Genomic DNA, 23,202 nt, shown 5'->3' on the forward strand with positions numbered 1-23,202 from the left:
CTTCAATTCACATAAAAAACGTGTTGCCACTCTTTAAAGAGACCACAAAAAGAAAAGGGCGGGCCGCGCATGAACTCAATCACCTCCCCTTCCATCCAGAATCCGTCCAATCCACGCGTCGTATGCAAATCAAAACGAAGAGCCGCACCGCTCACGCCCCGCCCAGGCCGTCCGGGTTGACGTCATGCACACATATTCCTCGGTAGCGGCGCGTCTGGCTGCAGAGAGTCAGTCAGACAGAAAAGAGTCGAGCGAGTGCACGAGCAGCAAGTGAGGGTGCGCGCTCGAACGGGAATATCGCCACCGCCGGCATTTCAATAACTTCGGGAGTAACGCGCGTTACGCACTCCGGGATTGCATTGATTTCTTCTTCATGCTCATCGTTTGACCTGGGGAGAGGAAAAGCGCTGCGGTGGGGCTTCGAAACCGGCTCGAGATCCCACCCTCTCTCCGTAAGTTTTCCCCTCTTTGTTTGGAGACCATCCCAAGATGCCCAGCTCGGTGTTCGCGGACATGGAGCGCAACAGCGGCGGCCAGGGGGACGCCCTGGACGACCAGAGAGCCCTGCAGATCGCGCTGGACCAGCTCTCGTCACTCGGACTGGATAACGATGAAAATTTCTTGTACGACAACGAGCCAAGGAAAAAGAGCGTCAACATGACCGAATGCGTCCCCGTTCCCAGCTCCGAGCACGTTGCGGAGATCGTAGGGAGGCAAGGTAACATCGCTTTAAACCAAAATACCGAATCGGTTTGTGTACGCACGCGGTTGTATAAGCATGCACGATGTCACTGTTATAATGTTGTCATGTAACGTTACGTGATGCATGTGGCGCGCGTAATGTAGTTTATAGCCTATTTTCAGCTGTACTACCCTCCTTGCGTCCGACAAAACAAAGGCAGGTAGTTACAGCATTCGCGTAAAACATCGCACTTCAATACATCATCACGTTACATACACAACATCCCATTTTGTCCATTATGCTGGGCCGTTTCCTTAGGCAATGCGTATTTCTTTGTCTCCACGGGCTTTGTTTACACTCCCTGCGCTCTGCGTGTCGGGGATATACTTAACCAGGAAACAGTCAGCATTATTATCTTCTATATCGATTTGTTTTAGTTAGTATCTGACGCGTACTGGTCTAAGTCAAGTCAAGTATGACTGCATGATTTGTGCGTTTTGTTGGGTCCAACTCTTATTTCGCAAAGCTACGGAAAATCCAGAAATTTGCACGCGTTTTCCCCCGTGCTATTTTTGACCCTGTATGTCAAATAGCGAAGTATGTGGTTTGAATTTATGCCACCAGAAAAAAAGTGAATTATTTCCCCCCCATGTTATGCACACTGTGCTTGACAAACGCATGCAGCATATTTTGTTTCGTACCCAAAGTTGATTATCCATCCATCTGTCTTATTTTTATTTTGTTTTTTATTTCTTGTTATTATAGGTTGCAAAATTAAAGCCCTGCGAGCAAAGACCAATACTTATATCAAAACTCCGGTGCGGGGAGAGGAGCCGGTCTTTGTTGTAACAGGCAGGCGGGAGGACGTAGCCATGGCTAGAAGGGAGATCATCTCTGCAGCTGAGCACTTCTCCATGATTAGAGCGTCGCGGAACAAAAACAGCAGTCTGAATGGGACCGCCACCGTACCCGGTCCGCCCAATCTGCCCGGGCAGACCACCATTCAGGTGCGGGTTCCATATCGGGTGGTGGGGCTGGTGGTGGGACCCAAGGGGGCCACCATCAAGCGCATCCAGCAGCAGACACACACCTACATCGTCACGCCCAGCCGGGACAAAGAGCCTGTGTTTGAAGTGACGGGCATGCCAGAGAACGTGGACCGGGCCAGGGAGGAGATCGAAGCACACATCGCCATGCGCACGGGCGGCCTGATCGAATTCACGGACGAGAACGACTTCCACGCCAACGGCACGGATGTGGGTTTCGACCTGCACGGGAACGTCAGTCTGTGGAGCAAGCCCAACTCCAGCGCTACACCCACCTCGGGTCGCAAGCCTTTCTCCAACTACCGCAACGACAGCTCAAGTTCTCTGGGGAGTGCCTCTACCGACTCCTACTTTGGCAACAACAGCAGCCCCCGGCTGGCCGATTACAGCCCCCCAAGCCCCACCCTCAGCTACACTGCCTCCAGCAATGGCAACAACAACAATAATAATATTAACGCTAACGGCAACGGGTTCGTCTATGGCAGTGAGGCCATCTCGCCCGATTGCGCTGATCTGCCCTTCGAGTCCTCGCCGGGATTCGACACCTCCCCCACGCCGCCGGGCCTGATGTGGTCACAGTACGAGCGTGGCTCCGCCACCACGTCTGCCATTTTCTCTGCCAATGCTTCCACCAATGCCAACGGGCTGATGGCCAGTCAGCGGAGGGCCAACGGCACCAGGTTGTCTCCACCACTGCACCAAGCCAACAGCGTCTCTGAGCATCCGCTGGCGCGCCGGGTGCGCAGCGATCCGGGCGGGGGCACCCTCAGCTTCCCTGGCTACTCCCCGACCGGGCTGTCCAACGGCATCGCGGCCCTCTCGGGATCCCACCACCGGGGTGTGCCCTCTGACTCCTCCATCTCCTCATCCTCTTCGTCATCCTCTTCCTCCTCCTCCGGGACGAGCCGCAAAGGCAGCCGGGACTGCTCAGTGTGTTTCGAAAGCGAGGTGATCGCAGCCCTGGTGCCCTGCGGCCACAACCTGTTCTGCATGGAGTGTGCCAACCGCATCTGCGAGAGGAACGAGCCCAAATGCCCCATCTGCCATGCTGCAGTTACTCAGGCTATACGTATATTTTCTTAAAATGGACACGCCCCCCCCCCCCTCCTCGATTACGATAGTGACGGAGCAAGCAAGTCCTCTCATGGCTTTATGAAACTCTTATAAAGTGTGTTATTGTACGTGTATATACTTATGTATCTAGAGCTGCGGTATCCAAAAAGGGAGAGCCCATACCGGGCTATGTACTGTAGCTCGGGACAAATATTTTGAACATCTAATGCATGTTTTAAATATTCAAGCCTAGTATTCAATAGTTTTAGGAAAACGTACACATGAAGTTAAGGACAGCGGTGTCGCCCGGGGTACCCCGGTCGACTGGTAGTAAAAACAAGCCTTTTGATGGAATGTAGTGGTAGCAGACCCTGAGGTTCTCAAATCTCTTCTGTCAGGAACAAAGACCACAGCTTACGATCAAACGTATGGGAAGGAGAGAACGAAAACATATCCTACACGTATATGTATAGATAAACCGACGAGAAATTCCACACAAGTTTTAAATATTCATGACTCATTAATACAGATTGAAGTATTTTATTCTTTTTTGACTTGAAAGATTATATTTCGTATTGCAAAGATGTTTACAGATATTTTAATTTAAGTTCAGTGAACTTTTTTGTAGCTGGGTTCAAATATCTTTTTATTTTTTAGTATGGCCTTACGGCAACGAACACTGTATTGTTTTAATATCGACGATTGAAACGTGGATGGCAGGCAACTCAGACCACCAACCGTGTATTTGCATTTGAACAGTATTCTGTTGGGATGGAGGACTTCTAGGTTCAGCAAAAAAATGAACGAAAACCCACCGTCTTTCGAATCCGTTTCACCCAGCATATTTTCTATTCAGTAATATAAAGCATATTTTATTCTATATTATTACGAAATGTCGAAATGTATAAATCTTAGTACGTTGGGACAAAAAGGAACCGTTTAAGCTTTCTAAAAATTTGTATGAATTAGATTCCAGTGGGTACCACAGAGTTCTGTTGCGCCACTATACGTTTAGGATTTCTATTTTAATACATTTGTTTACCACTTGTTTATGTATATGTAGGTGAAGTTACTTGAGCGTATATGTACTTTATTGAGCAAAGTTTAAAATCAAAGTATATTTTATTTTATGATAAAAGGCCTTTAACCTCATGGTCAAATACTAATATTATATTTGCTGAAACAAGATTTGAAATGTATCAAGAGTTTTATTTTTCTGACATTTAAAGTTCTACATGATAAAGTAAAACTTAAGTAATGGTGCTACTTCATGTTTTTTTTTTAAGTATTTCTATATAAGTCCAATAAAATGGTACATGAACTATTGGTGTGGCTTGGGTTATTAGCAAATTCTGTATTTACCTGCTCTCGTTTTCTTCTTTGGTATGCCAGGTTTCTTTTTAAAGAGAGAGAAAATGTTTGCGTCATTTGCCGTGTCTCCACTGCATCAGCCTGGGGAAATGTTATGTCTGGTTCACATCAGATTATCAGCGTTCAGATCATATCAGTTGTTTTATTACGGCATTAAAAACAAAAAGCTTACCTCAAATAACTGCGCCGCCCCCTCCAGGATTTCACAAAAGTGCAGTAATGACGAAAACATAAACTTCTGGGGTCTTACGTAATGTAAAATACTGTCTGATAGAGGGATTTACTTTTGCTTGTTGCTAAAATTGATTCTATCTCAACATGTCAAGGTCAAAGGTTACGCTAAAATCACAGCGATTTAAAAGTCCAATCCAATCCATTGTTTGTGTTTTCTCAATACAGGGTTTATTCTATATTTCTTCAGAAAGGATTTGCAGTGTCATGTTTTTCTAAGTCATGTTTTTTTACTGACTTGGAAAGTTTAATGATCGGTTTAAAATTGGAAAAATTCTGGCTTCACAAACTGGCCCTCATAAACCATACTATTAGGAAACAATTCCACTGTTAGAAGAAAAGAGCAAGTTCAATTCAGAACACGCCCTGGGTTATATTCACAGTTTGATTTCTTAAAGAGTAAATATTCCTTGATTTTTAAGGTCCTGTTTTGGTTTATGGAGTGTCCAACAACAAGTTTACGTACATAAAAGGTGTAAAAACACTATTATTTTGTTATACAATGCAGTTTTTCTAACCTTACTTCTTAATTGATTCGTTCTCTGAATCATCCGTCTAATCCCCTCCTTTTCCGCCAACCTACTCTGATCTGATTGCTCAGAGATTGTCTAGTCTGCTGTGATTGGTCTACCGTGAATGAGGCTCACCAGCTAAAATGTTTGGGTGAAGTTTTCGTGGGCAGTTTTAGCAAAACATAGGCTCGCGAATCGGACTAGGGACGACTCGTTTGCGTGATTCAGAGTCGACTCGCTTTTTTCCAAGCAAATAACTTTCTCATTCACTTTCGGCTTTACAACTTGGAAGAATGCTTACATTCACACATGGCAACATTACACACCGCATGAAATGTAATTTACATGATCACGTAATATGTACTCTTTAACAAAATTTTAATATTTTTCCTAGGTTGAATATATGTTTGTGTCTTATGTATAGGGGTCATGTCACATCAATGTAGTGTTTACATTTCCTCCATGATGATGGAAATCTACATTATTGTTCAGAAGTTTGACAGAAATGTATACCTAGTCGAATGAAATTAATTTTGTAAACAAAAATATAGTTGTGCCAACATCATTTATTATGTTATAATTTACATTTAACAACAACAAGAAAAAGACGTAGATGTAGCATATGTAAACAACTTAAATAATGTTTTGAAAAGCATCTTAGGATGGGCTCTCAAAAAGCTCCTTAATAAAGAGACGAGAATATTTCTTTAAAACCTTCTATAATTTATTTATTTAAAATATATATTTATAAATATTTATATGTATTTTATATTTCTTCTTTTCAAAGCCTTGAAAGATGGTGTTTAAATTATGCCATCTGTATAACATCATGTAGCCTATAAAAAGTGGGAGTGAAGCTTTTATTAAAATTTGATTTAAATTAAATCGCACATTTGAATGATATAATGGGCTACAAAGACCATAAAACACTTTAAAAGGTATAAAACAATTTTTATCCAATAAATAAACTTTACACTCTAAATTTAAAAAGTTTGTGAGATTGCCTTACAGAGAAGCCACATATATTCAACGTGTACAAAAACGATTGTTTTTAAAACACACATTTTTTGTGTGTTCCTATGTGACCGCATGTAAAAAAAAGTGAAATTCGTATGGTTTAAAGCTAAATTCTTAAAAAACTGTATCCACCAACCATAATTTACCCTAGTTTTTCACAAGTTCTGGCACAGGATGGATGTTATTTTGTGAAAGTGTCAGAATCCAGGAAAAATCCAGAATACCAGTCCAAAAGAAATCTCTCGGTGGCATCGTATTCCCATCCCTCTGCTCCCCTAGCTAATCAAACCGCTGGATATAAGAAGGAAACGGAGACAGAGAATACATGTGGCCGTGTCTCCCAGCAGCCTGCGCTGGATGGGACGCTGACGGTTTTGTAGGAAGGAGGTCATTATCTATTTTTAAATCTCCAACTTGAGCCGTTTGAGTAGGGAGCATGTACAGACCGCCGTTTCACTGCTCTGCCTCGCATCTGCCATCCGTGATCAAAAAGAAAATCAGTTTTGTTTATTATTCAACCTTGCCGGTTTAAGAGGAAGGGATTGATCTTCTTTGTCTTCATTGGGGCTTGGCTCTTTATGCAGTCATCTTTAATTCATGAGACACAGTGGTGGTCATTGTGTGCTGGAGTGGCTTGGCTCTCATTTGATTTGACTCCTAGCACCTGACAGTGCGCCGCCGCTTGCTAACTAGCATCCAGTATTTCTGTCAAAATGCGGCATCTCGCGAGACCACCTGACGCAGCCGTTCCTGCTAACAGGCCTCCTTCATCAACATACCGTGTTGATGAGCCTATACATCCTACCACTGTCAACTTTAACAACTTAATTGTCCCTAAATTACCTCTCGGAGTCCCCAGAAAGCTTTTGAAATCAAAAGAGCTATTGGTCACGACTCCACGAGGTTTACGCTGAAAGAAATGGAACCAATTAGCCTTTGGGGACCATGCAGGATGACTGCTGATGTGGTGAGCATCTGGTACATGACCAATAAAAACAGGACAAGTTTTAAAAGTGAAAAGTGTACACCAGTTCAGTTGGTTTTAGATTTCCCCATGTTTGTGTATGTTGAGTGTGTGTTTATGGACATATTTGATATTTTATACTGTATTAAGATTAGTAATGGGAGGTGTTGAATCCCATAATGTATTGCGATGGACTGAGTAAAAACATCCACGTTGTGGAACAAAGAGACGAGGATGTCAATTACAAATGTGGCCTACTTTGGTTTCATTAAATGTTAAAAAGAGCCTTCCGAAAAACTCCAAAAGTGGGTAGTAAACATTTATCAGTGTGGTTTTATGAACGCAAAAAAAATAACAATGTTGGCTTTCGTGTTTGTTTATTGCAAAAACAGAGCGAGTGATTTTTTAATAATTGATTTATGTTTAAGTTCTCAGATCGAGTGTATAATGGTGGTGTAGCGTGACTGCGACCTTACGAAAGGTCCAGATGCCCCTCACTCACATCACTGAGCGTTTGTCGTGATGCGTTTAGCATTGATTTCCTTCAGGTTAGTCAAGTCAAGTCTTTTATTGGTTAAAATATATGCTCTATGGGTTGGAGAGCAGGCACGGTTCTATTTAATGTAGCTGATGGTGTGTGTTAATATATACATATAAGAAAGGACATTTCTTCTCAAGAATAAAAAAATATCCATTTAGAACAGCTTGTGAATTTTAATTATAATCTACACACTTCATTTGAATGATATGTTATTATACATAGCCTACTGTATATTGGTATCGTAAAGTATTGGTATTGTAATTGTTTACCCTAAAATGAAAATTCTCTCATAATTTGTTCACCATGGTGTCTCTTCCCAGATACCATTTCACCCTCAAAATCACATGAATTCGTTATTCAAGTGATCCAAACAATTCCACTGGGTAAATAAATGTCACCTGAAGCGAATCAGTTGTGGTCTAGTGGTTAAAGAGTTCGACTCGTAGCCAGAAGGTTGCTGGTTCAATTCTTAGTGCCACCAGCAAATGACTGAAGTGCCCTTGAGCAAGGCACCTTACCCCTGTTTGCTCTGCACTGATAGCGGCCCACTGCACCCTAATTTAGGGTGACCATATATCAACTTTCGAAAAAGAGGACAGTCAGTGGGGGCAGGAGGCAGATGGACACCCACAGCGGGTGGAAGGATCGGGATGGGTGTAAATACTTGACAAATGCGTTAACAAGCATGAAACTGTTATTGAACTTTAATACATAAAGTAATACATGCTTTCCATTCAACTTTTGGCCTTCAGCAATAGAATATGGAATTGCTTAAGTCTTTGTACAAGTGCTTGAAAATTTCCGCGCTGTCTCGGAATCAGGGAAAACCTTTTTTAACAAGTGCAGTCCATTGATCTATAGCTATTGGTATGCTTGGTGGTGTGGAATGCAAAAACGCAGCATTAACAGCTTCATCTGTTTTACCTGGTCTCACAAAATAGTCAGTTAATTTACCTGACTAGCTCTCACCTTTAGCTGCACTTTTGTGTTTTGCGGAGCTTATGTGGGCTTCTAGGTCGCTAGCACCTTTATTTGACACTGACACGTACGTACCAGCTTTGCAGGTCACCCATGCAAACGGGTCCCGTGTGAGACGAAAACACGAGAATTTTCTTCGTAATTGATCTGTGAATTTACATTTATGTTTGGGCATCGTTAACGCTATTCAGGTGCCATGTGCCACCCACTGACAAGCAAGCTGCTTCTCTTGCTATTGGTTGTTGCCGTGGTGCTGAGGGATTGAGATGTACGACATTACCGACCAATAGTGGCGAGCAAGAAGGTCTTGCTTGCAAAAATGATAAAACGCATACATTGAATGACGACTGTAGAACGCAAAACACGAATCTTTAAAAAAAAATCCCGGATATTTTAGGAAATTTTGAAATCCCGTCCGGACGCATTTTTTTTGTCGTAAAAAGAGGACATGTCCGGGAAAAAGAGGACGTATGGTCACCATACCCTACTTGTAAGTCGCTTTGGATAAAAGGAATTCAAAAATAGCGGCGTGTCAATAAGATTTAGTCAGGGATTAATTAAAACTAATAAAATGCTTTCAGGGTTTGGATATTAATTGTATATATTTTAATATAACATTTATAATAAAAGGCAAATAAAAAAAGTACTTTATTTTTTTATTTTTGGTGAGCTATTCTTTTCAATCTCTCTTACATAGTGTCCCCACCAGACGTGACGCAACATGCAAAAAAAATACTAATGTAGAATCAATTATATTTCGTCGCATATCGGCATCGTGGCCGGTGTGCAAAAACTCTATAACATGGAAAAGATAGCTTTTCTTTTTTTTCACATGGTGTGGTTGTTATCTTGACTTATGCAGAAACAGACTGAATCAAATATGCCAAATGATCATAAAGCTTTTTATTGAATATTTTTACAGCTGATTGAATTTGAGTCACTTTTTCACTAATGCAGGTAGGGTTCACGAGATCTCTTTCTTTTATCCACTTTATTTTTAATGACCTGTTACCCGTTGGTAAGGCGATGCCCGCCCTTTGCTTGGCCTGAGGGTTTGTAGAGCATCATAAGTTTCAGCTTGTTCCCTGGCCAATGCGAAGAAATTTGTCATTTGCTGTTTTGATTCGTATGCTTTATACATGAAAAGCAGTATTTGGGTGTGCAGCTTGAATCCTGTAATTTAATGTCTGAGGCCTGTCTTTATGGACGCCGAGGTGCACCGCACACTTCCAAATGACAGAACTGATGGTTTGTTTCTCATTGTTTTACGACTGGGGGTTTTTCACGTTTGATAAGAATGTAAGAAAGCATTCGTAGAAGCGAGCGGGCTGGTAGATTCGGCTTGTCACAAAAAAATCATCCGCAAAAAGTGGAAAATGAACACAAAGACGCATGGGCTGTGATCTAAACGCTTGATAGCTCTCTACGTAGGTAGCATGTTAGTACATCAAAGGCAGAAGTGGCATGAAAGCTGCTGTCTTTTAACGTTCCTTATTGTGGCCAACATCTAATGCAGCATTGCATTTAATCCCTATGGCAAAGAAAGAGCAATCCCATAATGCATTGCAATGACCTCAGTAAAAATCAATGAATTTCAATTCAATAACAAAAATGTCTATAAAAATGATTCTAATTATTTAAATGAATGCTGATCATGTTATCCAATAAATCTGTGTGCATTTCTTAGCAACATGCTAACCTAGCAACATGCTAACGCTAAGCTATTAAAATCAATTTTCTGTGCGTTATGTAATTGTATGACGCATAGACTTGCTGCAGTGCAGCGCACTGGGTTCCAGTCCTGCAATTTGACTTTTAAGAAGTCTTATTATGGCAGCAACGTTGAAATCGTCCCTGACTGAATCCTTAATAAACCCTGATAGTCAGATTTAGAACAGACATCCTACCCCTCTGAGAGAGTAAGATTGCTCTAAATCTAGGGGAAAATGAGTGCGGTTTTGCTAATTTCTTTGTCAGCACGGTCCAACGCACTCTAAATAAATTGTGTTTGCTCTGCTCTTACGCTTTTCCTCCAGGTTAGCGGAGCCGGGAGCTTTAAGACAAAAGCTTTCCCCCCACGCAGGTTTTCAGCACCGAAGATTAACTAAAGGAAGGTGACTCCACATAGAATAACTTCAGAGCTACGTTTCATTCCATGGAATTAAACGTCACGCAAGGTTTCGGACGTTATGAAGCTTCCTTCAAAGATCAATTCCGCCATGCTCCTGCATCAGGGAAAGTGCCAGGGCCAACTTGAAAACAGATGAACCCTCCATTAGGTCATATGAAACTCCTCCATTTCCTTGAATTAGCCGGATGCAATTGTGTGACAGAGGGCATCGTAGGTCAGTAGAAGAAGACTTGCTCTTATCCAATAATCAGTTGAAGTCATCTCTGAGCAGATAAGCTTTTGCACTCCACGGCAAAGTGCTTCCCAGGAAATATGATTAGATCCAAGCACATGTAGCTCGCAGCGCTAAGGTTGGTTTATTTGAGCTCTTATGTAATGCTGTACGCACGTCAGCTGTGCGGAGAAGAAGGCCGTTAATAACTAGGAATGATATGCAGGAACGAGACAAAAGAAGCTAATGAAATATAAGTCTAGCTGCTGGGCGTGTTTTTGAAGCCGAAGGCTTTTGTTACTCTTGCTGAGGGATTTTTATGCAAAAAGTGCAATTAGGTAGGCGTCATAACTCTCTAGATTAGTAATTACTGCCTCGTTTCTCCAGAGGACCTGGAAATTAAACGGGGGAGAAAAAATCTTTTGTTTTGCTACATTTCGCTTCGGGCTACTCCAACTCATTCGAAGCTTTTCATCTTTGCCAATTACGTGGCATTTTATCTGCTTTGTACACTATTTTGGTAGAGCATTTCAAGAATTGTTCTGGACTGTTTTTGCGCTGGATGCGTTGCAATATATTAGAAATAATAGTGACTGTGTTAAAGCCTATCCATGCTGTAGCTGAGCTTTAAAATGCTTCTGTCTCAATGTGTTGCGCTTACCGAACTGAGGTCATTTTCACTTTCAGTCTTCGGGTTTGAGCTGGAATGAGAAAAAAATTCACTTTTAAAGCCAACATTAAAATCTAAATTGACCTTACTTTCTCAATGCACCATTCATCGTTTTTTTTTAAATGAAAATCTTCTCGATTCCGGACCGAATCCTTCTTTCAAAACATTCCCTCCAACCGGTGTTCCATGTAATTTTTAAGTTCTCAGTTGTTGATTCGCCTTAATATTTTGTGTGATCTTCTCTCCTCTCACTGTTAAAGACCCAACTCAAAAAAGTTCAACTCGTTTGTTTTGGTGGTTGAGGAAAAGTCCATGAAAAAGTTCAAAGAACTTCTGGATTAATTTATGCTTTGATCTTGTGGTTACTGTTAGTTATCTGTTGTGTTTAGAGTTTTTTTAATGAATGATGGTTTATTGATTGTTACCATGGTTGAGGTTTGTGTGTTCAATGTTGAGGTGTAAGTGCATGACCCAACATCAAAACCATAATAAATGAACTCAACTCAAAGCAGTTATTTGATCAAAGTTTACTAAAATTGTAGTAAATGACAAAAATATTTGTTTATTTTTAAAGGGAAATCGTGCATTTGCTTCTGTAAGACCCACATTTTGGAACAAACCATTTGACGGTTCGAGATCTTTTTTAACATATTACCATTTAACCGCACACAAATACCCATGAAAATGCACAACCAAATGGTTGTAATTTAATTTATGAATGACAGACTCGGTCTTGTATAAATTTAAATTTTAGCCGATTATTGCTGACTAAAAACAATTATAAACACTTATGAGAAAGTTATTACATTATTACATAATGTCTATCTTTGTATTTGAGAGGCTTTTGAGAGCCCTTTCCAATGATCTAAAGTTTGTCATGAGTAGATTTGACATGAATTTTAAAATGTTAACTTAAACTTAAGTGTTCCACTGAGACAGTTTGATTTCACATCTGAACTGATACAAATACATGTACTACATGTATGTTATTGCATGCTGATGAACCACACAACTTTGCTCACAAACATTTTTTTGTTTTATTGGCACCGTGACTTGTCTTAAATTGACGTTTTTATTATCCGCCTGTCATCTGAATCATGTTATCGGTGCATGTTTAAATCCAATGGCAGTGTTGTGCTGGGACAACAATCCCAGCGATCGCTTAAACTCTCTGGTAACTGATGACAAGAGTCACTGTGTATGACATGTCACCAAGCATTCTTTTATTAATCCCCATCACAATGGCACGATGCTCTGGAGATAAGCCTCTGAGTTTCAGTAATGACTTTCATCCCCAAACACACACTGATTACATTAACTCATTGTTACAGGGCTAAAGTGGCAGATTACTGACTGGCTTTATATAAAGTCAACTGCATTTGGTTTCCATTGTGCAATATGAGCATTAAACTAAAGAAGCTTTATCAGAGCGATCAGTATCGGTTTCTGTTTGATTGGCTCTCAGATGAGCTATATTGTTTTAATATTCAATATGTTTTGGTAGTTGGAAATATTGGCGTTACTTGGGAAAGAGGATTTGACTAAAGCCCGCTCCTAAATATTTAAAACCTGAGACGCATCACACAGACGGTTACCAAACATCTGGCCGTTTTTGAGTATCGGCCGCCCTAGTTGCAGTGTTCAGGACAGTTTTCATTAGCTGGCCCCCGAAGATGGGATTTTGGCATGCTGAATCGGAATCAGCTTTTATATAATACAAAAAGCTACATAGCACTTTACCAGATTTTGCTGTCATGATTGCTGACTGATGTTCCCAATTTCTAATTTTAGCACAAAACTCATCCCAAAATCTTAAAATGTGCCACAGAAATGAAGCCACTTAGTTTTGTGGCTTGTGGAGGACCAACGTGCATTTACTTTTCTAAGAATTCATACTTATTTTCACCCGGTGGATGAAAGATCATCTATAGACTTTGAGAGATTTGTGCCAGCAGAATATTACAGAAATCGACTTGGACCATTAAGGGCCAAACCACCGAATCGGTGACATTTCTGTCCCCAGGCCATAAATGTATAAAAATGAATAAAAAACTGCATTCGTTACATTTCCCCAGGCTTTCCAATACCTGTCATTATACGTTACCCTGAAATATAAAGGTTAAATCCCTCAAAAATCATTTTGTGTAATTACATATTCCATCTATGCTTTGAAATTAAAAAAAAATTATTATATAAAGTAAATAATATTCTAGATATGTGTCCCCTTGTTTTCAGTCAGTCCTGTTACCCTAACACATCCTGAAAGCCTAAAAACGCTCTAAAGACATATTCAGAGCAGATAGTTTCAACATCATGGTCTTTTAAAGGCCATGTGAAAAACCTTCTTTTATTTTATGATATTTTAGCTATGACTGGAGAGGAGATTTTTGGAAAATCATTAGAAAAATCAAATAAGATGTCCTCATCTTATTGGTTTGTTAGACCATTGGGCTTTATTTCATGTATTTGTGATTTTATGTTAAAAAGTCCTGCTACAAAAATACAACCATATTTCTTTTTAAAAAACCCAAAAAATGAAAATAAAACCAAAGCAAAATGGCACCCATTCAGTAGAACGACCCTTTAAAACAACCACTCAAATACCTTTGCAACCAAATAATTCAGTGTTGCATTGTCAAACAAAGCCTTAAATGCAGGTTATAGTCTCGCATCATGTGCATGCAATAGGTATGGCGTAGCACACGCCAAGACGCGTACCCTAAGCCGTGCTCCATGGCGTAGCCTGACGCGCACCTCTCCAAAAATGTAACAGTGCGTCAATTAGCAAACCACGCAAATGCGTAGGGCCCCGCAAGCTTGGGGGCCCCCTAGTGGCTACAAGCTCTAAAATCAATTGACGCTTGATTTAGACACTCAGATACACGCAATGAAGAGCACGTATCAAAGCGGTGCTCAAAAACGAAAGAAAGCAAAGGAAAAGATATCTTATACTAATTTTACGAAAATAGCAAAACAAAGCTATGAAAAGAAGCATGAAAAGAAGAATCTTGCATCTTTTCCTTTCTTATACTCTAGCTAAAAGCATTCTGTATTATTCTGAATAAAACAATGGACACTTTTTCATCCCAAACCAAGAAGATTTATTCTTATAACAAAATATAGAGAATTTTGTGGTTCCGCATAAAATAAATGCATTTTTTATTTGTATGTATAAATGTCTCATTAATTCTATGTACTCAATACTGCTGTGCAATTCAAACCAAGATGTTAGTTAATGTGTGGGGGGCCTCAGGTCTTGACTCTGCTTAGGGCTCCCAAAATGGTACACACGCCCCTGAGCGTGTCAATGCGACAATTAAAGATAGACAGAGAGAGAGAGAGAGAGAGAGAGAGAGAGAAATCAAATTCTCTGCAGATAGCAGACAGTCTGTGGAAGTGTCAGAAGTGTTTGGTTTGTTTGTGTTTGAGATGGCTCTGTTCAGCTCGATGTGGCCTATCAGATCTGAAGCAGGTCTCTGTGTGGCTGCACACGCCTGTTTCCCCTCCAGCCTGTCGCCTCTCACTGCAGTCTCTGCACAACTGCTCTTCTGGGTATACAGGTGTTCATCACACCAGAGTTCACCTGCTTTAAATACTGAAAAGAATCAAATAAATGATTAAACAGGAACGTTTTGTGGCTGTGCCATTTTAAATGAACACAGTTGTGTTGACATCTGACATTTAAGTTTCTTTGGGATTAAACTTGTGTTCTTCACAACATATTTTTGATACAAAATTATACATAGCACCAAAAGAGCACTTTAGGAATTGGACTTTAAGAGCATTTTAATGCTGCTTATGATTTAAGGGGATTCAATTTACCTGGTCTCACCCTAGCACAGCTGCTAATGATCTTAAGAAAGAACCCGTGTCCCTGCAATCGCTTCTGTGAGTGCAAATAAATCTCTTTAACTTATAAAGTACATTTAATGGACTGAAATCCATCACAGCAAATGCTTTTATTCAAATCATTAACTCTTTGTGTCCTCAAACGGCGGCTACATCATTGCTTAATGATACAGAAATGAGAAAAGCGTTTGTGAATCATGCGTAACTCTGACGGGCCTGTTTCTCTGGTCAATGCCAATCATTAGTGTCATTTGAAAAGCTATGCATTTTGTTGTTGTTGTTTTGTAAGATTTTGTACCCATTAAAGAGACGTGTGGGAATTCATTGAAGTTTATTCATCAAGGTTTGGAGTATTTTTGTATATAGACCACTTACACAACGCTGGTCTGGATTTGTTTCAAGTTTTAAACACTACACAAACGTTAAACAGAATATAACCAACAGAAAATGTATAAATGATCTATAACTAACTAAAATGTTCAACTAATATTTTAAGATTTAATTATAAAAGGAAGATTGAGATAATCTATAAAAATAATAAAAACCATAAGTGCTTTTTATATCTTCTTCTTGTCATTTTAAAAATACTTAGTTAAAGTTAGGTGTCAATCTTGGGGTTGACAGCGAATCGATTCGATTTCGATTCAACAGGTTTTCGATTTGATTCAAAAACGATTTCTGCAATTTCACAACGATTCGTTTCGCAATGAAAATCGATTCGATTTGATTTACCATCAAAGTCAATTAAATTCAAAAGATTGTTTCAGAAGAAACAAAAAATTGCTAGCATATATAATAAGATGCTCTAAGAACAGAAAATAGAAGACATTGTAAATTATACGCAAATTTAGGCAAAAACAAACAAAAAACATTGTTGGAAATTCAGAAAGCCATAAAAATATATACAAACATTCTTTATCAATGCATTTTGTTTTGTTTCGTCAATAACTGATCTGTTATATTATTTAATATCTATTTAATATTTATTGATGTCGTTTTAACAATATTTTTATTCCGTTAATCATTATCTATATTCGAAAAGTAAATAAAACGACAATGTGCAGATAACATGATATGTGAACTGACAGCATGTATTTATTGAAAACACATTCTCATGTCATCTGGTAAGTGAAGCACACACATCTGTGCTCTCTCTCACTAATTAAAGGATTTGACGCTTTTAATAAACCTGAAACGTTAATGTGAATTCCTCTCACCGGCTGTGTGAACGTGGATTAAGATGTTAGGGAGAGAAATAACTTTTCTTTCTTGAAAGACAGAATGCACGAATGCAGGCAGATGATCCCGCTGAATCCCAGCTGACCTTCAAACCGCTATCACTCTTGAAGGAAGATGAATAATTCAGCTCTTATAATTAGTTTACTCAAATGACTTTTCCTGCCTTCATCTGAAGAGTTTTCTTTTCATTTACCATTGAATAAGCCCCAAAAGCAAAAGGTCATCTTCAACAATGAAAGTGTTTACTCCAAATATTTTATCTCTTCAATGCACTGACTGACTTTCGTTTTAAAAACTTTTCAGTTCTCAAGGGGTTCTCCAATCGACTCTAGAATCGTTACAAATGATAAATTATAGTAACTTTGTGCAGATGAGAAGGGACACTCCAGCCAAGAATGTAAATTCTGTCATCATTTACCCCCAACATGTCTTTGTTCTGTTCAACACAAAGACAAATATTTTGAAGAATATTGACTACCAGGAGGAAAAATTATTGTACCATTTTTTGTTCGGTTGAACACGAAATGAGATATTTTGTAGAAGATAGGAAAACAAATAGGAAAGCACATCTTAGACTAGCATTAAAATTTTCTCTATGAATGATGTCCCAGAACTGAAAATTGCCAACATTCTTCCAAATATCTTCCTTTGTGTTCAGCAGAATGAAGGCAATTATACAGGTTTGGATCTCAACTGTGATTTTTCTTTCTTATGTAAAGTCTCCAGTGTTTTGTTCATTGAGCAATAGATTATGCAAAGAGCTGCATAAACCAAATTGGTCACTTTTGAGATGTTGAATTTCAGTGAGGATCATCTGCCTTAGCTTTCTTGATAGACAGAGGACAAAGTTTCTATCTCATGTGATACCCATGTATGTCCCTGTTCTCTTTATCTGTAACAAATGTTACTCCATTTACACTCTTTTAGGATGTCAGCTGTCACAGATATTTGCTCCATCACCCCTTTCTTCTCATAGAGCACTAATCTAGCCTTTCACCCTCCTTCCTGCACTGTTAAAACACTGCAGTCGTTTCTTTGATCTAACGGTGCAATTTGCCTGACAATACACTGTAAAAAAAATCCTGTAAAATTTACAGTAAATTACTGGCAGCAGGGTTGCCAGCCAGATACTGTAAATTTTACAGCCACAGTTCTGTAATTTAATTTACAGCCATTTTCTGTAATTGCATAATACAGGAAAAAACTGTAATTTTGAATAGAAACAGTATAATGCTGTATTTTTTACAGCCAATTGCTTGATTTTAATTTACTTTATTTAGAAGAAATACATAATCACTGTATATCCAGTAGTTGTTGCATACTGGATTTACACTGTTTATTTATGTTTTAATTGATACAAAAATAAATTACAGACAAATTTTGTACCTTGTTGTACATAAAATATTTTTATTCAGTTACAACTTCATAGTAGCCAACATGGCTCTTTAAACAATGAATGTTTAAACAATACCTTAACCAACATATCCATGATGTAACAACATCGCATAACAAAGCCCAAGTGAGTCTGTAAAACGTTCCACATCTTGATCCATCAGAGCACAACAAGTAGCTGGAACTATGGAAAAGAAAAAAGAGAATAATTTTAGATATTTATACTCAGAGGAAAAACAGAGGACAACATATACAGTCAGAGACAGAGAATAATACAATGATGTAATTGTATAATGAATTGTGTAATGATGAGATCTGTGTGTGTGTGTGTGTACGTGTGTTCGTACGTGCTTCTTACTTTTCATCGATTTCACTGAAAATTCATCATTGTGTTTAGAAGAGCGGCAACATGTGGTTTCACTGCAACCTGTTACTTCTTTATCCTGGCATTTTAGATGACGCTTCTTGTTCCACTCTCTGGATTAATATCTACAAAGAGTCAGGAAAAACAAAATGTTACATATTAAATATACAAAATATATTATATTAAAACACATGAATTAAATGATCAGCTTGCTAGTGTTAAATAGGGCAGACTTCTAAATAATTTGCCCTAAACAAATCCATCTCTCGTTGAGAGATATTGTTTTAAAGTTCTAAACAGGTATATAACATTAACATATCTATAAAATGCAGGTAAGGAAGTGGTTCAACTAATACCTTTCAGTGGACTCCACGATAGACGCTCCCCCATCCTGGTACTGAAGATTGAATATTTAACATGCTATGATCAGAGTGGCAAGGCCAGACATGAAGCTGTGCTGAGCACCGTCACACACAACCTAACCTTCAGTAGTCAGCATCCAGTGGCCTGCATGGCAAAGTGTGTCCTAAAACAAACAATACCACATGTGACAATAGTTAATAGATACAATACAATTTTATCTTTAAGCTTTTTACATTTAAACTACATTTAAGTATAAGTGATTCTACAAACAAACTCTAAGCAAATTACACAGAGTAACTTACACTTAAAACCGTACTTATACAGAAATGTAAGCCATTTACGTAAGGGATGTCACGATCAAGAAATTGTCACACTGTTATTTGTAACGGGCCGTCTCACTCCTACCCTCTAACGGTCGTATTTGGGAGACAGTCCTGCTCTAACGATAAGGGTGTGGCTAACGTCTTTTGCTCAAGCTCTCAGCTGGCCTCCGTTATGTACACTGTATATCTAGCTCGTTACGTACATTAATCACTTTACTGGGATATCCTCCGTGAACATCGACCTACCGCAAGCTTTGGTGACTCGTTTTAATTTGGGCGCTCGGTTTAACGGATAACTGCATTTGCAAATTTGAATTACACCACAAAATAATCACGACCGAGTGTGGTATTCAATAGTAAATTCCCGTGAATCCCAACAGTCGAAGCATGTAACTTTTACCGTGTCTAGGGCGGGCGCGATGTTCAATATTAAACAAACAACCGTCAATGTACTAATACAATGAACTGTAGCTCCTCACATACCGCCTTCGCACCTGCTGTGTACAAAAACTCGAAATAACGTGAACAACTTCTGTCCTCAGGTGCTATAGCGACGGAGAATGTTTGAAATCTTACCGCGACGGCGCTGCTGAAACCCCGCGCAAGACTCCTTCGGTCCCCGTGGATGGAGGTTGAATACCGGGTTACCAGTATGAAACGCGACTGTAAATACTTCTATATAAAGTTACCAGTATGATAGTTAACAAATATGGAGAAAATAAACGTAATAAAGCACTTACCACAGGTGTGAATCACTCATTTTGCGCACTTCCCCAATCTCGACTGTTGAAGATCATCCCGCCATTGTAGATTTGAAATTTACAGCATTATTCTGTACATTTGAGTTAATCCGTCACGTGACCCCACAATGCATTGCACTTTACAGCAATATTCTGTATTATTTAAAATACAGTCAGCTTCTGTAAAATAACGCTGTAGTTTTTACAGCAATTCGTTACAGTGTAGTCCTATGTCCCGGGCCATCTCTTGTGTTTACGGCTCTTTGTGTGATCAACCCCCGCTTCTGTCTTAAGTTGAGTTCAGTTAAGGATCGCTGTGTACACATTCATGACCTGAAGAGTTTCAATAAAATCTACAAACTAAGATGAAAAACCCGCTATTTATACCAAAACAAATGTTTTCACTTACTAGCATTAGTTCTCTATTTTGTTTTATTAATGACAGTGTTCCCACACAATGAAGCCATTATTAAATTAATGGCCAAGCAGGCTTAGCAACACAAAAGACTTTTGTCAATATCTAAACAACAAAGTTTATTTTCTATGTTTGATATGTAATGAAAAGTACCTAAAACATCTCAAAAACATCTCGAAGAACACACAGCAATTGTTTGTATGCTTTTCCCTCTTTTGTTTTTTATTCATGTTAGTGGAAATCCGAGACTTTTATAAATCAAAGTAGATATGAGACACATCAGACACATGTGACTACCAATGACAAACATATTACCGTTAATATTCAGAAACTGACATTGGCTTTTTTGTCCTTATATAGCCGTGGAAAACATAGATTTTTTTGATACCTAATTGACAATAGGTATGTGTTTAGGTAAAATTATCTGGTAAGATGAATTTATTTCATTCTGTGAACTACTTACAATATTTCTCCCAAATTTGAAATAAAAAATGTTTCTATTTTAATTTATTTGCAGAAAATGAAAATAATTAAAAATATGCTCTGTATTGTATGCTATTGTATGTTAATACAATACATCTAGAAATGATGAATAAATAAAAATGAGGAATGGTCTCTTAATTTTTTCCTTAGCTATACGTTCTATATATGTAATATTAAAGATGTTTTATTGGTGGTATAAAATTTGACGCTGAGGATCCAGCATGGTTATTGAAAACCTGATTACTGTTTCTTACTAATATAATCTTACCTCCCCACTGACATAATGCTATCATGCATTAAAAAATCATTCATGAAAAAAATCTGTAAATAAAATAAAATAAACTGTAGTTAAATTACTTTACTATAGTGTTTTTAACCTTACTATAGTAAGACAACATTATAACAAAATCATATAACATTATAATTTTCTGTAGTTAATATATATGTAGTGTACTACAGTACTTATACTAGTCTTTAGTATATGTATTTACTACTACTATACTGTTATAGTAAATAGTATACTTCATAATTTTTTATGTGGGATAGTGAACAACATAGAACAATATAAAAAAAAACATTTTGGTACTTTGTAAACTGACTTCCATCCTTATAAATGAAAAGCATTAGATAAAAATAATATCAAATTTTAATAAGAATAAAAAACTACCAATACTGAATTTGAATGTTTTTTGTGCTTTTATCTAATTTTTTGTATACGATAAGGCATGTGTGCTGAAATTAGACATATTTACACACACAGAATCATACTACACACACTATGCGCTTGCTGATTTACCCCTGATTTCTTTTACATAAGCCCCGACTCGCAGCTCCAGGCAGACTGATTGATGTAAATATAGACTTGGCTGTATCCAAGCCAGAGAAAGCACACCGTTGAGTCCTTACAAGCGTCTTCTCTGAGTTCTGCTTACAGCATTTATACAGATGACATCCGTGAGTTCACAAACAATCTGTGCCAAGTCTGAAGCTGGAGGCATGAAAGGTGACATCTGGTGAACGCCAGCAGTGAGTTTTGAGCACGGTGGAGGAGTTTGGGGAACTCGGGAGAACTTTATAAAAGTGGAAGGCCTTCAGCGGCAAAGGGCATTGCAGCTGCAGGCGATGGATGTTTGGAACAGATACGTTTTGATGCCTCCTGTGAATGCTTCACAAGAAGGTGTTTCTGTTTTCTGCTTGCTGAGAAGTTGCTCTCGCTCTACTGACTCCATGCCTTCACATAAACCGCTCTAACAAATATCACACAATGATACTCCAAATTGCAAAGATGTTTTGTAAATATAAGGGCTATCAATAAATGTGATTAATATTTAATGCTTTTGTGTCTATTAGTCTTTAAGCATACCATGATGACCAGAATGTTCTGGTAGACACATGGTTAAAATAATAACATAATACAGTGATTCGCATACACCAATGTATTTCCTCCTGGATTGCGTTTATAAGTATCTTCCTGAGATATATAGCCTTCCATTTAAAGACAGATGTTGGTGCCAGCGAAGGTTTCCAGTATTTAGGCTGGTGATGTTTTGCATTCCAGTCATCAGGCTGTTGTACGACCTCAGCTTGCAGGGCTGTAATGCATGAAAGCTAATGAGTTCACTGCCAGAGAGGTCTTGATCAATTATTAACAGCGCTTCAAGTATCACTGTCACAACTAAGCTTTACTTCCGTTTCCTAAAGAGCACATCTGCTGCCATTTGATAGAGCAAAGACTCACCTTTCCTGTCATACCCTCACCACTCCCTGTCCTGTCCTTGAAATCCCTTCTTCTTCTCACTGTAATTGTTTCCTGTCCTGTTCACCCTCTCACTGTAAACATTTCCTTTTCCTGTTTCCTCCTCCTATTCCACGTTCCATGTTCTTCCTCTCACTGTAAACATTTCCTGCCCCATTCTTCCTCTCACTGTGAACATTTCCTGTCCCATTCTTCCTCTCACTGTAAACATTTCCTGTCCCGTTCTTCCTCTCACTGTAAACATTTCTTTCCCTGTTTCCTCCTCCTATTCCACGTTCCATGTTCTTCCTCTCACTGTAAACATTTCCTGTCCCGTTCTTCCTCTCACTGTAAACATTTCCTGCCCCATTCTTCCTCTCACTGTAAACATTTCCTTTTCCTGTTTCCTCCTCCTATTCCACGTTACATGTTCTTCCTCTTACTGTAAACATTTCCTGCCAACTTCTTCCTCTCACTGTAAACATTTCCTGCCCCATTCTTCCTCTCACTGTGAACATTTCCTGTCCCGTACTTCCTCTCACTGTTAACATTTCCTGTCCCGTTCTTCCTCTCACTGTAAACATTTCCTTTTCCTGTTTCCTCCTCCTATTCCACGTTACATGTTCTTCCTCTTACTGTAAACATTTCCTGCCAACTTCTTCCTCTCACTGTAAACATTTCCTGCCCCATTCTTCCTCTCACTGTGAACCTTTCCTGCCCCATTCTTCCTCTCACTGTGAACATTTCCTGTCCCGTTATTCCTCTCACTGTGAACATTTCTTTCCCTGTTTCCTCCTCCTATTCCACGTTCAATGTTCTTCCTCTCACTGTAAACATTTCCTGTCCCGTTCTTCCTCTCACTGTAAACATTTCCTGTCCCGTTCTTCCTCTC

General features: G+C 39.0%; 1 protein-coding gene and 1 long non-coding RNA gene across 3 annotated transcripts; one reads left to right on the top strand and one right to left on the bottom strand.

The window, feature by feature from the left end:
* The first annotated feature begins 212 nt into the window (after window positions 1-212).
* mex3b (mex-3 RNA binding family member B) lies at window positions 213-4,053 on the top strand. Its single transcript, XM_056745776.1, has 2 exons — window positions 213-718; window positions 1,448-4,053. The coding sequence occupies exons 1-2, from the start codon at window positions 490-492 to the stop codon at window positions 2,809-2,811; spliced, it is 1,593 nt and encodes a 530-aa protein (XP_056601754.1). The 5' UTR covers window positions 213-489; the 3' UTR covers window positions 2,812-4,053.
* A 13,572-nt stretch (window positions 4,054-17,625) lies between these two features.
* On the bottom strand, window positions 17,626-19,888 carry LOC130425668 (uncharacterized). 2 transcript variants are annotated; one of them, XR_008907089.1, is made up of 4 exons: window positions 19,514-19,888; window positions 18,608-18,777; window positions 18,246-18,376; window positions 17,626-18,071 (listed from the first exon to the last, which is right to left on the bottom strand). It is a non-coding gene; the product is annotated as an uncharacterized LOC130425668 (long non-coding RNA). The 2 variants fall into 2 exon arrangements; XR_008907088.1 differs by having other exon boundaries at window positions 18,608-19,888.
* Between the last annotated feature and the right edge of the window lie 3,314 nt (window positions 19,889-23,202).

The sequence above is a fragment of the Triplophysa dalaica genome, chromosome 1 (assembly GCF_015846415.1).
Source record: "Triplophysa dalaica isolate WHDGS20190420 chromosome 1, ASM1584641v1, whole genome shotgun sequence".
Taxonomy (NCBI): Eukaryota; Metazoa; Chordata; class Actinopteri; order Cypriniformes; family Nemacheilidae; genus Triplophysa; species Triplophysa dalaica.

Coding starts and splice junctions, on each gene's coding strand:
- mex3b (XM_056745776.1), top strand. CDS start 490: ATGCCCAGCTCGGTGTTCGCGGACATGGAGCGCAACAGCGGCGGCCAG. Junction 719..1,447: donor GGAGATCGTAGGGAGGCAAG/GTAACATCGCTT, acceptor TTGTTATTATAG/GTTGCAAAATTAAAGCCCTG.